This window comes from Ptychodera flava, chromosome 18, assembly GCF_041260155.1.
Source record: "Ptychodera flava strain L36383 chromosome 18, AS_Pfla_20210202, whole genome shotgun sequence".
NCBI lineage: Eukaryota > Metazoa > Hemichordata > Enteropneusta > Ptychoderidae > Ptychodera > Ptychodera flava.
Genome location: NC_091945.1, coordinates 2,836,857 through 2,852,923, shown reverse-complemented (window position 1 = coordinate 2,852,923; position 16,067 = coordinate 2,836,857). Strand labels below are relative to the sequence as shown.

The window sequence follows — 16,067 nt, the reverse complement described above, 5'->3', positions numbered from 1 at the left end:
TTCTCACATAAGGTTTCCAAGCAAAAAATTTGATATCACGTAGACTGTGCAAAGAATTAGTTTGACAAACGCAGTTAGTAACCATTAGGCTCATTTAAGGAAATAATGGATGAAATTTAGTAAAATAAATGTCAATGAATAATTATTTAACGCCATTTTCCTCTTTTACATTGTTTTGTTTGTTTGTCTGTTGACTTTGGAATCACAATTATGGGATTCTCTGTTCGAGTCACCGGTGTGACTCAGACAACATGTTCTACTGGACAGTGTCATCACTCGTCTTCGACTCGTGGTGACACGGTCATTACGAATCATATCAAAGTAGAGGCCAGCAAATTATAAAATGTTCAGCAAATTCAAGCCACACAGTTTGCTTATGTGGGATCATGACACAGATTGACACACAATGTCATAGGTCGAGCAAAAATTAATTTGGTCTATAAGTAGATTGCATCATCAATGATCTTAACATACGTTCATATTTATCGAAATTTTTTTGAAACTTACTTCAATTTAAACTGGTATTCACTTTCAAAGACTATGCATCAACTACTTATTCATTTTTAAAATAACCGTCAATCTGAGACCGTTGCTTGTTCTCAGTACGTACCTCATGAAAGCTTAAATCTTCAGTCTGCGTATGACATAAAGAGAAAATATATCAATTGAGTTTTGATTTACTTTTCAGCTCAAATATCATACCTGAATGATACAATATCTAATTATTCCATGTAGCAGCCAAGTCGCATAACTCTGTGCACTGGCTGGGTAGCTGTTGACAAAATCTGATACGGACAAAATGCCGACGGACAGACAATTCAAAGGAAGAATGTTGCATTTGCTATGGAAAAACAAACTCTTCAGGACCGTCAATATTTATTATGAAACATTGAAGTATCAGGAAACTATTACCCTTCATAAGCACTATTGACTTCATAGACGTGGTACGGGAATGGGAGTAAAGTTGGCAATTAACATTAATTGCGAAGAGAGATATTTGGCTCATTCACTTTATTTTACCTTTACTGTATTGCCTATGTCCTTCCGATCTCCATTTCCTTGCGCATCTTCATTTTGTGCAATATCTGTTTTAGAATCATGATTTCTACCTTCACAGATATTAACACCGACCTGTCCGCTATCAGACGGTTGTTCTTCTTGTATGGATTTGCCGTTTTGTACCTGTTTATAGAAAAATCTCTCATCACTATCATCATGCAACAAGCTTCAGATAAATCAGGCTCATTTACAACTGTAAGTTTAACTTATCTGTTAAAAAACATAATTTGGCTTTCGTTTTTCTTTGAAAGAGCTAAAACACAATGCTAGAGCGTTGGGATAAATTCACAGGAAATTGTTGCATATTGTTTTGTGAAGTTCTACTGTTAGGTAAAAATATCTACCGTTTAAAATTTCCCATAACAGATCACTGAGTTAGGATAGTCAAAATTCTTATGATTTATCTAAATCGCGACACACTTCAAGTTCAAACTTGTTAGTAGACTGTGTTCCCTTAGTAGTCTGTTAGTAGTCTGTGTTCCGTTCTGCAGATGAAAGACATAGGCATAAGAATTACACACTTAATTTGTGTTGTATTTAGTATTTTTAGAACTGTTTTGAAGATGGAGAAACGGGAACTGGTCTAATAAATTACTACTTAGAACTATAAAAGGAAGAACTTTTTGTAAGAAATTTTTGTACATTCAGTTTCTTTGACGTATTTTCAAAATGAACCCAGGTATGGCGTCATTGAATGCGTGCCATGGAAGGATGTGCCTGTGTAAAGCAAATGTTTCGCTATCACGGTTGATGACAAAATAATGCATAACAGCAAGCAAAATAACAATACAAAGTAATATTGGCAGTGACTGATTTAGAAGATCCTTATTTTACAAGTTAACAATATTGAAAATAATTTTCAACTTACTTTTACACCGGCTTTCCGACCAGCTAAGCGAATCGTCGTATTCATAACGATGTCTACCGCCAGGGACAACAATTCACATTCACAGGTTTTGGATTGATGTACTCTATCCATACTTTTGACCGATAAATTTCCATTCTAATTCCATCTTGTCCTGCCAAATTACGAAAAGGAAAACTTGTGTGTACAAGCATGAAAACTACCTTCATTGTGAAACTGTGCAAGGCTTTATCCTATAAATCGAGGTCAGATCTACTGACGCCTCCCACATGTTCTTTCATTTGTGAAATGTAGTTAATTTCCGTGAAAATATAAGTATCGAACAGAATGAAGTAAATTTAGATATCTTGCGCGCAGCTATTGAAAGATCCAGCACCTTGTCGATTACTGAGCAAAGATATGTTGGTATGTGTGCCGATAACCAGCAATTCTAATCCAAAACGTGTTATGCTGGAGAACTATATGCGCGAGATATTATCTTTAATATTTGAAAAATTAAAATCCCACCTATTTCACTGTAAATACTCTTTTTAAGAAATACAGAATATAGTATAACCTACATAGTTGCATAGTAGGATTATTTGTATTGCTTCCTCTGCGGCGATTTTGTTTTATGCTAATTATCTAAAATTGTCAAAATACTGAAAGAGAACCAGTAACTATACTTTTCAAACTGATTATCTTGAGAAACAAAAGCCACTTAAAGCCGCCATTTTCAATCCCAGGTTCTCGCATTAGTGGAGTTCTCCTCCCAGTCAAACGCTTGGCCAGTACGATGTTTTGATTTCTACAACATTAATTACTTAAACTGATCTCAACCTTTTGTCACTTTTGCTAATCCTGCAAACAGAGTCTATACAATCGTTTGATTGACGGTCGGTTCAAATCGTCAAAGGTCTTTGATTTTCGACCACCAACGCTCGAATTTTCTGAAAAATCGTCTTCCAGTCACGTTAGAATTTGAATATAACCACAGAGTTCGATCGGCAGCAGCTTTGCGCTGACCGTTTGGCAGTCTGTCTGCGTTTTTGCGGCCGGAAAAAGCTAAAAGTGGCATTTTCTGGAGCGTGTGCCTGCGTGTGCCTGTTTGGTGTCCACTTACACAATGAACGCCGCCTTAGCTTCGCGCCCTTTTAAAGGGAGGCTCCACCTTTAAAGGAAAACCTAAAACTCTAAAGCAAGGTTGAGGCGAAAAGTGGACTTTGTTGCCAATTAGCTGAATCAACCATGTATGACCTGAAAATGATACCGTCTTTCAGTATATGTTGCAGTGGTCAGTAAATTTACACTTTTCTATGACATCACAGCCACGAATTTGAATCTTCATGTACGCTTTTATAATCAACAATCAATCATGGCAACAGACAGCCACACAGAGAGGCACACAGACATCGGTGCGACAGCTACAGGAGCTCACGTGATAGAATACATGAGCTAATGGAAATTGTTCTGATAACGTACCCGAACTTTTTCGTAATCGTATGACATCATTGCAATGCATAGGTTCAGCAATATAATGAGCACTAAGATCCCGAACAACGAGTACAAAACATAGGCAACAAAACTGTAATAGGGTGAAGTAAAGCTTGTGTAGCTGCTTTGGATACCAGTCACATTCATCGACATCCAGTCATCCGTGTACAGGAGTTCAGAACCGTCTCCACCGAATATGGTTATTAATAATACCCATATTGATGTCAAAAGCCTTTATGGGAGAAAGAGTATGAGGGATTACGATTCAACATGTTGATTTGGCATTTCCATTTTCTGTTGAGTAATATAAGGAAACGGGCACAGTTAACAGCAAGGGGTAGAAGAGGAAAGATTCCATTAGGCCTAATTATTTTACTTTGCAGTCCCCTTTCCCTCAACATTAGACTTAATTTTCAGAATCTAATAAGACTATATACTCTGATATAAAATGAGCCTTGGACGCAAACTATGAACAACCTTTTCCCCGTTCAAAACTAGATATATATGTGCATCTATGTATGTTTGGCAATTGATATGAATGTAAGCTTAACTAAAATATGTTGCTTAGCAATGTATTTGTGTAAAAGAACGCGCTATTTCACTATACATGGTTGTCCATGGCTCAAGGTATGAATTAGAATACTTCACAAGCTGATGGTGATTAGAAGGGCATTTACATACAAAAATTAGAGTTTGGAATTTTAACTTGAAGTGTCATTTTCAATTTACATTGTAGACTATGGCACAGACTATGAACAGTTTGTCTCCCTTAATAGTGCATTTGTATACGTATACGTTTGATAATTGACGTAAGTTTAATTCCATAGAATTAGGTGACTAGAAGTGCTTAGGTATTCAACAAATATGATGTTAAATTTCATCAAAAGATAGCAATGTATCGTATATATGAGTATACCTGGCAAACTACTAGTAAGCATGTAAACCATTCAATATAAACCTAACTATATCTGTTAAATCATCGTCGATAAACTTTCTCGAGGATCAATGGTTAAATTGATTAATTTGCCTGAACTTCTTTTTCCCTGCCCACTGTCTGCCTTTTAAGTCTTCCTTGATGGTCAACTGTTGCTGTCATTCTGATATCAACTCTTTGACGGTCGGCATCAAAGTGTTCACAAACACAAACTGTTTATGATGATCAGTCATAGACACACACCTGTTTCGTTAGAATACCTCGGAAAACTGGTTTATGAAATGGATTTTTCAGGCCCGTTAAGAGTGATTTATCAGACTCATATTGAGTAAGGGCCCCCTCATGGTACTCTTGAATTTTAAAAGCCCCTTGAACACTTAGTGTTGATTTTGTGCCCTTATGCTCCGTTTCGCCCCGTGCGGTTAATTATGCCCGTTCTCTAAAAGATGCGATGCATAGGACAAGATGGCAACTTATCGATCGAATACGGTTGACAAGTTGTATTCTGAAAAGAGGCAATGTAATTACGACCATCGGTCTCTTATATTACTTACTTTAAAATATGAAAAGGATTTATAATTTTTTATGAAGTACATCATCGTGGTGCGCCATAGTCATGAAAGATTACATAATCAAAAGAGAAATCAACCGCCAATGGACCATTAAGACGCAAATAATATTTTTGGTAATTTTGAGGAAGGTGAGCGTGAACTGTGTGCTTTTGGGTAAAATTGTTAACGTATCATGCGTTCAAGGAATGGTTGAATTGTCAACTAACTGTTTGTAGGAAATTCATAAAGTTTCATATGAATAGCTGTAGATGTCCTGTAAAAATAAAATTATCACCTTGCTTGAATATTGTAGTTCCTGCAACTTCATTCAAATGCGTTTGGCTCAATCCTTCAAGTGATAGATGTTTTTTATTAAGAGATGCACGATGGACAATTGTATTGGAAGGAAGTTTTGGGTCAAGAAGGTCATACTTACTCTGATAATCCCTCATGTGATGTACCAACGTCTGCGTACAAATGGTAGAGTGCAAGGGCATATGCAACAACAACGAGCCAAAAAATCAAAAGAAACCGAATAACGCTGTTTACCACTTTTGCAACCACAATCAACATAGGGCCTAAATAGCGGGTAAGGTAAAGCGGCTCAGCAAAACGTAGTATTGCTAATACGAAAGTGATGGTTGTGAGTTTACTAAACAAAACAGATACATGCGGAAAATCGTATTGCTGTCCTGTTATCACAGGGTATACGAAAATTGTACTTAGGAAAAATGACAGAAGAATATATAGATCTAACTTATTCCAGTGATTCTGGGAATAACGAGTCCAGCCTTGAGATAGCATCTGACTCAATTCTATCATAGACAGAGTAGCAAAGAAGATTATCGACATGCAAAGTATTGGCAAGTAATTGTAATCTGAAATCAGAGTAGCAGCAGAACCCTCCACAGTCACATCCACCTCTATCTCATAGATGAACATGAAAGCAAGAAAAAAGAAATAGGTGAAATAGTAACTCAAATAGGACGATATAGGACTGTGGTACAGACATTTCTTGGTGGTGTTTTTTACAGAAAGAAACAGGTGAATTGGGATAATTATGGGTAAAATGCCATAAGCAAAAAATGAAAACATTGCATAAAGGAATGCCCATCTTCTCCTCTTCCTATTCGTCCACGCTGGTTGCCCACTTAACCATTCATCGTTGAGAAAGGCCTGACATTTGTTGTGTGTAATGAACTGTAAGAAAACATTTATCGTTATTGAGACAACATTTTACATCGCTTAAGGTATGAATAGGTTAGCACCATTGGGTTGAAATGGATTAAATCTTACACGTGCATTGCATTCTTAGAATATATATAACACTTTACGCAAACCCCTTTTGTCCTAGTTATTGGGGCAAATTGCTTTGTTCATAAACGTTTCGAGAGTAATGTTAGAATTATCTACATAGCAATGTAACTATTATTTACAATTGACTAGATAGATCGGTCAACATATACCATCGTGTGATTCCCGATTTTCAAGTGTGGAAATCATCGGTTCCTAATGCATCACTATGTCAGATATTATTGTAAGCATAGTTTGACAAGGCACGTACCTCTTTCTGTTTTGTTCCAATGGCCAATTTTGCAACAGTCAACTCTGAATTGTAGTCGTAAGTAAAATTCGATAAAAAATCCAATCTACACTTCTGCTTTTCCTCAGTGTTATTGTGGCCTCGCAGCAGTAATGGTATTTCTTTTTCATCACGACAGCAGTTCAGTAGTTCGAGCGTGAATGCTTGCAATTGCTGTTGAAGTTTTTGATACTCTTCCTGTTTGTAAGCAATTACCTTATCATTAGTGAAACCAACGAGAACAACAACAACAACAACAACAACAACAACAGCAACAACAGCAACAACAACAACAACAACAACAACAACAACAACAATAATAATAATAATAATAATAATAATAATAATAATAATAATAATAATAATAATAATAATAATAATAATTATTATTATTATTATTATTATTATTATTATTATTATTATTATTATTATTATTATTATTATTATTACAAGTTTAGGGGCTATAAGTATATATAGAAATCTAATAATAGTTCATTGAAGCTGTGTTGGAATTCTGAAAAAGATGTGTTGTTTATTTTAATTTTGTCAATGGGGTGACTTCCAATTGTTGTACGTGCAGCGCAGAATTATGCATCATACTGTTCGGAGAGAGGGGATATCATTAACCCAAGAGGTAATGCTTGTCGGAAAAGTGACATTAAGCAGTTTAAGCGATACCAGCAGGCCTAGACTTTTTACTTTTGTGCGAACTTTATGGATACACGTTCAATCAGTTCAATTTAATTTTGTTTTTAGTTTTCTTCCATCAAAACTCACGACTATGAAAAAGATTTCCAACATAAATTAACAATCTCTCTCTCTCTCTCTCTCTCTCTCTCTCTCTCTCTCTCTCTCTCTCTCCGAAATTTCTTTTTGGCGACCACCGAACCTCTTAAGCGTCATATTGGCATTGAAGAATAAACATTTTTTTACATCTCGCATGTTTCGCCCTGCCAGTGACGGTAGTCTGGCAGAGACCTGCGATTTGCGTTCTTTACTGTTGGAACACGCGCAATTCACGCGCACGCCCTTCAGAGAGCATGCGCAATTGAGTCTATGTGCGCGTGTCAGTTATGCTCGTGCTATCGTGTCGTTGAACAGTTGAATGTTGACAGAAACTGGAATTACTGCAGAGAACACTTTTCAGGATATCACATGTGAGTGTCTAAGGTACCAAGTAGGACGTTTAGGAAATCCTTTCAGAAAGTTCACGCCGCCTGTGGCCATTTTGTGGAGTATAAAGCTTATAAGCTTACGTAAAGGCAGCGTATTTCTACTGTACATATGATATTGCAGGATAATATGCGATGGAATTTTGTGTTTCACATCGTTCAATCATTCAGATGGAAATGCCACCCTTCTCCACACTTTGAAAAAAACAGGGTGACAGACTTTGGAATGCTAACAGTTTTGGATTCGCGAACTCTCATCATGGCGGATACACTGAAACAGTCAGTTATATTCTCAACAATCCAGAGGGTGAGTCGAACTTTTTCCTATGTCCATGTACACAGCACTTGTGCAAAAATAAGCGAATCCACAGGCCTTTGGCGAATCAATAAATGCGTTTTTCACCAAGCTGAAAGGTGGAAAGATTAATTATTTTTGTCGCATGTCAATAGTTTGATATGACTATCGCCTTTTACAATAATACTGGCTATTCCATTGAGCATATTGTGCTACAGGTCAAAATCTTATTCCCCAGGTTGATATACATGTGTAGAGATTTTTATAGAAACTATTCCATAGCTATTTACATTTCTTTATCACTTTTTGTGGTTTTGTGGTTTCCTGTTTTTTGTTAGCCGATTAGCCGGCACACGCCAAAACGACTAGTCTTTGCGGTTTTCTATAATTGTGAGTTGGCACACGCCAAAACGATTAGTCTATTGCGTTCGTATTTCTGGGCACGTTTGGTCTCACTGTTTACCTCCTGTTGGTTAGCAACCGCAGTTTAATTGACAGCCGATTTTTTTTTATATTTACGGTAAATTGTTGCAATAAGTGTTTCCTACGACGTTCGCACAAGTGAGAGCCCTATACAAGTAGGGCAGTATTAAATGTGAAACATTTATCTTTTAATATTTCCCCCTTGTCTTGGCCTGCTGGATTTAATAAAGTGTTTAAAGGTATACAGGCACCGTGTGCAAATTTAGCTGTTGCTACCATGGAACTTTAGGGATCTAGCTAATCATAGAATTTATGGGGTCACGCCAGGTCACACTAAAATAATGCACCACTACATGGTCATAATTTTACTATAGTTAAACAATCAGAAATAATTTGTCTTCATTATTCTTCCTGGAATGAGGGAAAAAAATCATTAATTGTAAATCCATAAAATAAATAAGTACCAGTGAATCATGTGTTAAATAAAAAAAACTGTGCGCTACTGTTACTGCTTGTGATAAATAATGGTACACGGGTGTTAAGGGGAATAGGGTTCATAAAATTAATTTGAGATACTAGTAGAATTAATTTTATCACATAAAATTAATTTGAAGGCATAAACTTAATTCAGTGAATACATAAAAAGTTAGTAATATACTATATAACACTTATTTGAGATGACTGCATGAAACAAAATTAAAACTGCTTGAAAAATTATTTCTGGTCTATATAAAATTAATTCTAACACTCTAAAATTAACGGAAAACATAATTTTGACCAGAATGGCCCCAATATACATTATCTTTATTATTATTCACCTGCGCCTGCAATCTATGGCGTTTTTCTTTGTACAGTAAATTTCGGTATCAGAGGACGCAGAGTCCAATAACTTTGACACGGAGTACAGCAACTTTTTGGTGTTATTGGACGCTATTTGACCTTTGACCTCAAAACACCATTACGTTTATGCGGGAATACTTCTAAACATTCGGTGCGGTACTTCACAACGTTGGTAGTGGTGAATCAAAAGCCTGTGAATTCGGGTGAAATTATGCTGCCAACCTACAAATTTCTCACACACTGCGCTGCGCGGGTTTGAAATTTCGTTCTGTGCGCTTAGCGGACGCTCTTAACGCATTCTCAGTTTGCTCACGATCGCTCAGTGCAGTGCGGGACGGGCATCCCCAAAAAAGCTTTAATGTTGATTTTTTCGAGGTAAAATTGGATTTAAAAAGTGTATAATAATGAGGTTATTCCCAAAATACCGGGATTTATGTCCAAGTACATTTTTAATAGGAATTAGGGAAAAATTCTATTTCAATGACAAAATAGTTACCATGGCAACTTGAAACATTTAAAAATAAGTCTGGTTTTTGTGTTCTCTAACCCGAACACCCCCACTTGATAATTTCATATCAATCAAAGTAACTTTTCATGGGATATTAGAAAAATTGAAATTTTCAACCCCTAAAATGGTTACCATGGAAACATGGGGCAGTGAAATCGATATCATATTTGGTCTTTTCGACCAAAAATACCCTTATGGTGAAATTTTCACGGAAATTGAACCTATTATTATTCGCGTTATTATTTCTATATAATACTTATATTAATTATTATTTTTATAAATTGTTCAAAGACACTGTGCTCTCATTTTACAGAAATACTCAGTACTAGTATACATATTACATGACATCCATTGTGCCCGCTAAGCTGATTTGACGCGTCATGAAGCAGGACAAACCCACCTAACTTATTGAAATTACAAGCATTATTGATGCGTCACTGACGCAGCTGCGAAAAAAAAAACTATCAATGCAAAGAAATGCTAAGCGAATTTATAATTCTCTCAGATAACACGTTTCCCTGTAGTTTTTGGTCAAAACATTTCTGAATACGTCATTTCTATAAGTCTCTGCGGCGATACTACATGTATCTTGTCTTGGCGTTCGATCGATGGGAAAGACGCCGCCATTGTTGTTTCTTTGTTGTCGCTGACTCATAAGAAAGTATGAGGAATCAAGAAAAGCATACGATGATAGAAGGCACTATACTTACAACTACGTATACTAATGTGCTCATATGATTTTGTACATGTCGATGATGCACAGCAAGTCAAGTTTTCTTCAATTTGAATTAAAGTTTTGTTTTTCACTTCCAATAGAAGGCACAATTTCCTACAGAATGGCTACTAAGAGAATCCTAATGCAAACCAATCTTATTCACCGGTAGATATGAAATGCTTCACCTCATAATGACATATACAATTGAAAGTGATGGGATATACGATTTCTAAGAAGATTTTTGACGAAAAAAAGAAAAAAATGCCCCCGAACTAAAAATATTAAGCAAATTTCACAATAATTTCTATGAATCCTATTTTGGTCAGCCCCCGGAACCTGTAACCAAACTTTAACAGAATCGGACCATTGGTTTCAAAGAAGAAAATTTTTTGAAAAAAATACCAACATAGAGGAAAAATTCATTAAAAATAGAACACAGCCAATATTGGCACCAAGTCAATACGGCTGAACATGCGTGGTACCTCAAAACCAAGCATGACAATGATCAAATGAGTAGTTCCTGATTTCTTGATTTGTGATCATTTTCATCTTTTTTCTACCTGATTTGAATTTTTATATGGTCATTTACATGGTCATTTGAAGAACGGCACATGTATATCACCTATGATATTACTTTAGTAACCCAAAATCAGTTGGACCCGGGCAGCTATTCTAAAGTCTTGCTGTGGATATGCATAGATACATGTACATTTGTCACATGAACTGGCCCGAATCGCAGGACGGATAATAAATCTGAATTACCCATGTTCTATTCATGAACCTAACTTTTTCCTTCGCAGACCAATTTGTCGCGTTCGATGCCCTGCTGTCATGATAATTTTCAGAAAAGGTGATGCAATGAATGCAAACATGGAAACATGGAGTGCATGTCCACGAAATTTCGAGTCGCTGAATCTTTAGTAGCCATTCAAAAAAAGAGAATGGGATGACGTTGCGGCTAGTGCTCCAGTCTAGTCGTAGAGACGGCTAACTGTGGACATGGCACCAAATTTGGTGCAATAACTTCAAGGTTATATCATTAATTACAAAGTTCATTTAATATGCAAATGAACCCTCAATTTACTTCACACAACTGAATGCTTCTCAACACAGTCAGATATCTGTCTGATCAGTTTCTGCAGCAGATTTCATCAAATTTGAAGCAGTTATTTCGGAGTTATATGACTAATTACAAAACTGAGCTATTTGTTAACTTGACACTGCCAAATACTTCTCAGTACGATTAGATATCTATCAGATCAATATCTGTAGCAGGTATCATCAAATTTGGTGTAAGAATTTCGACAAAAGTTCATTAAATAAGAAAATGAGCAGATATTTGACATGGCATTCACAGTAACATCATACTGTGCTGAGATTGTCATCTGTGAAAAGTTTAATGAAATTTTGTGCAGTATTTCTTGATATATCTTGACACTGTCATTACTGTCTCCATAGGAAACCATTGTATGAAAAAAATGATATTTTCACAACTTCGTTGATATGCAGGCCACATTAACAAAAATCAAATCAGTTCCTGCCATTAGCGTATCGTAACTGTCTACCGAATCTGACTTGAATCCGTTCAGGCGTTTTTGAGTTATCGTGTAAACAGACAGACAGACAGACACAAAAACTCACACACACACACACACACACACACGGATAGACAGACAGACATCGCTACGCTCACGTGTGGTATGACCTATTTCAGCAAATATTTTTCTCGGTTGACATTTTACAATGTGTCACAAAGACCCTAGGTAGGCATGAAAATCTGGTCAATGAATGTAATTTTGCAAGAGCAATAATGTAAAAGTATTTGGAGTCAGCAGTTATTTGTATCGCGAGATGATGTGTACTTTGAATAAAGAAAGCAAAAATTATTTGAGTGAATGTAATTTGTAACTTTGTTACATTATTACTCAAAGTCAATGCATCCATAGTGAATTTCCATGCATTGAATAAAATACATTCGTAAAAGTATCATGAATTGAGGTAAATGGGAAGTAAACCATTCTGAGGGATAGGTGGCGAGACTTTCATTGCAAGGGCGGTCCACTAACCTAAATTACATTAGGGTATCCCACGGGAACTTCCTTTCGATATCGACGAGTTACCTTCATACTTGCGATTGTTTTAACTTTTTACCTAATCATATCTTTTAAATGTTTATAAAGAATGTATAATGATATTGCAGTAACGAAACTAAAAATTATCATGAATTAAATTTGATGAAGATAATTTACAGCACCTTCAATGTTGGTGAAGATTCCTCGTTGACAATGATAGACAATTTATGTTCCAATTCAAATGCAACTTCCAAACAATTTTTCTTGTTTTCCCCATTGCGCTTATCTCTTAAATAGGACAAAGATATGTATGCAGGACTGGACAAGGCAGAGTAATGCTGGACCTTCGTTCTCTCTTCATTATCTGTTTACACAAAAATAAGTCAATGATAAATAAAGAATTAAAGAAAGAGGAAAACAAATAAAGAAAGAAAGAAAGAAAAAGAAAATTATAAATAAGTAAAACCTACATACATACATACATACATACATACATACATACATACATACATACATACATACATACATACATACATACATACATACATACATACATACATACATACAACACGATTGGAACTAATTTTGGATAATTGGATTTCCATATTTTTCAAATTTCTCAGAAGTGTAAGGTGCTTTTTAGCTGATTGTTGCAATATTACAAATTACTCATAAAAGCAATTGTGTAACTTAAAAAGAAAAGCAGATGAGCTTACATTTGCAAATCAAACAGACATAACTTCACCATCCAATTATCCCAAATTAGTTCCAATCGTGTTATACATACACGGGGACATAACCTCCAAATTGCCATATAAGTATTGCAAACGCGATCTATTAAAAATATATAGTCATGCATCTGGAGAGAAAGCAGGACTGGTGAGCCCATAATGGTAAACGCCCCTATAAGTATTTACGTACATGATTTGGCAGATATACAATTGCCCAAATCATGGACAGATATAATAAGCAGGTGGAAAAAATTTGGTTACCACCAACAGCTAACATATACATTGCCTCTGATGTAGTACAATCAGCCTTAATGATTTTACGACGAAAATAGATGAAGAATGACAAACACACCCAGTACAGATGAAGGAGTTCGCCAGGGAAATGGTGAGACCGGATTGTCAATGATCAGTGTTCTCAGAAAATACGCCTGCTATACGATTAAAGCAAAGTTAAGTACTCAGTGACTTTATATTACTCTTGAATGTCTGAAAAGTTTTCTGTGAGCGGAAAATTTTCACAATCCTTTTGGTGTCAGTGTTAATTAATCTTTCAGTATGCACGAGAAGATACATCCTGTTGCTGCAGAGGAATATTGTAAGTATTCTAAACATTGGTTCGAACAAAGCCTCAAATATTCAAAGATAGCTTTTTTTCTTGAGTGAACACCTCTTGATTAAGAATCTTTGTCAACCGTACAACTGGAAATTTGCATTCCTTTTGAATTTCTGTAATTGTTCGATTGTGTATCTTTGAATTTTCGGCTACCACAAAGTCAAAGAAGCCTTGGGGAATACTCGCATTTGATTGAGAAATCAGCTGTTATCATTTTTTTCATTCACTGCTAGTTTGAGTGCAGTCCACGAAACAGGTCGTTGATACTATTACATTCTATTGGAGATAGTATAAACCAGTGAGTATATATCATTTACTACAAAGCCGTGTGCGAGAGTGCTATCGGATGACTGATCACATGTCTGACGGTGACAGTGACGTAAATTTTCGCAGTATGGAACAAGAAGTAAAAAATGCACCGGAAATAAAGCGAGAGCCTAATGATGATTATGACGCGGTGGGTGGTTCAAGTGAAGGGAATTAAAAGAGGTAAGTCTCTTGCACCAAACAGAAAATGGTAGTTGTATGGATAAAAACAGGCAAATCATGTGCAGCGTTCAGAATTTGAACGATTACATTTAAACGCGGAAAAGGAAAGCGCAAACAGGATCACGAGCAAGAGAGAGAAAAACGGCAGAAAGAAAAAAAGTGTGAACAAGAACTGTAGGAAGAAAAAAGAAAAACATAAACAAGAACTGCAGGCAGAAAGAGGAAAGCGCAAACGCTTTTTGAAAATGAAAGAAATGGAATTAAAAATGACAATACCTTGATTGCATGTGGTCTCTCACTATTGGTCTCATAAAGTCATTTATTTTTGAGACCATATCAGAGAAATGCTTCTGGTGACCCTGGCACAAAGTGTAATGTATATTCGATTGATACTTCAGAGCAAGCCAATTTGTGCATACTGTTTCACGTAAAGTTAAGGGGTCATCGATCATAAACTGTGGCACAAGAGACCTTATTGCCTATAGTCCAGTCATTTTAGGCCAAAAAAGGGGGTAACCCACCACAAATTGCAACAGAATTTATTTTTTCACCATTCAACTCAGAAAAACCCATATAAAAACATATCAAAAGTCTTCCAAAATCCGAGGAGTGGAAAACCGCCTAATTTGCATAAATCCAAAATGGCCGCCACTGTATTATAGTTTCAACGCTTTTGGCCACTTACTGCCCAATATTGGTCCGATTTTAATAATTTTTTTTTATTTCCATATACCTTGTACATTCCCTTCATATTTTAGACATTTTTACAATAATTCCATCGCCAATATTTACAAAACAGGAACATGAGTCCGAATTTTACTGTAAAACAATAGTATTCTCACACACTATGTCTTGTAATCAATACTTGTTTTATTTTATACGATACAAATGTCTGTAATGTGAAATAAATCAATCAATCAATCAATCAATCAATCAATCAATCAATCAATCAATCAATAAGAAAGAAAGAAAGACAAGAAAGACAAAATTATTGATCAGTTGTTGTTCGTCTTTGCTAGTAAAGGGAAAGCAACTCCACTTCATATTTAGGTTGTTTGCGTTTTGTGTGTGATATTGTGTATATAAGTGTATATCATGTTTGGCTGTTTTGTGTAAAATGTTGCTCAGCCATGGCGAGACGTACCCGTAATCTACGTGTCTTGTGTTTATCCGCACTGGAGCGGAGAGATTGCTGTGACACTACGATACTTTGGCGCTACGTTTCGAAAACAGAGTTTTCTTGGGTACACACTTGGAGATAGGTTCGGATTAGAGAGAGACAGAATGGCCGGAGAGAGTTGTGTATTGTGTCTTAGTATGACCAAGTTAAAAGATAAAAAAAGGAAACACATAAACAAGAATCATAGAATGACAAAAATAACGAAATGTCACAATAGAACAAAATTGAGCAATGCATCAAACAACTCAGATTCAACACACAAACTCACCAACATTGAAATCAACGTACTTAGCAAAGGCTTAAAATTCATTCCCACAACAAATCGTCCTAACAAAATCCACCTGTTAGGGGACATAAAATATACATTCCGAAAATGAGACTCCGATATATCATGAGACACAGACCGTACAACATCCAGTCAAAATGAGCTCGAAATGGATCCCACATACAACCGAGAACACAAAACTAGAAAATAATTTGGAAGCAACAAAATTGGCTATTGTTAACACACCTATTCGAAACACACACAAAAAAACAACCTGACACGTGCAGAACAAATAGTGTT

The 16,067-nt window shown here is 36.0% G+C and overlaps 1 protein-coding gene across 1 annotated transcript in view; it reads right to left on the bottom strand.

Annotated features, from left to right (window-relative positions):
- Positions 1-2,030: 2,030 nt before the first annotated feature.
- The window catches only part of LOC139117881 (short transient receptor potential channel 4-like), a 33,988-nt gene continuing 19,951 nt past the window's right edge, over positions 2,031-16,067 (bottom strand). Inside the window, exons 6-10 of the mRNA XM_070681115.1 lie at positions 12,672-12,853; positions 6,447-6,662; positions 5,319-6,082; positions 3,386-3,629; positions 2,031-2,078 (exon numbers count right to left, since the gene is read on the bottom strand). Coding sequence (XP_070537216.1) covers positions 2,031-2,078; positions 3,386-3,629; positions 5,319-6,082; positions 6,447-6,662; positions 12,672-12,853 — 1,454 coding nt within the window. The remainder of the gene's footprint in view (positions 2,079-3,385; positions 3,630-5,318; positions 6,083-6,446; positions 6,663-12,671; positions 12,854-16,067) is intronic.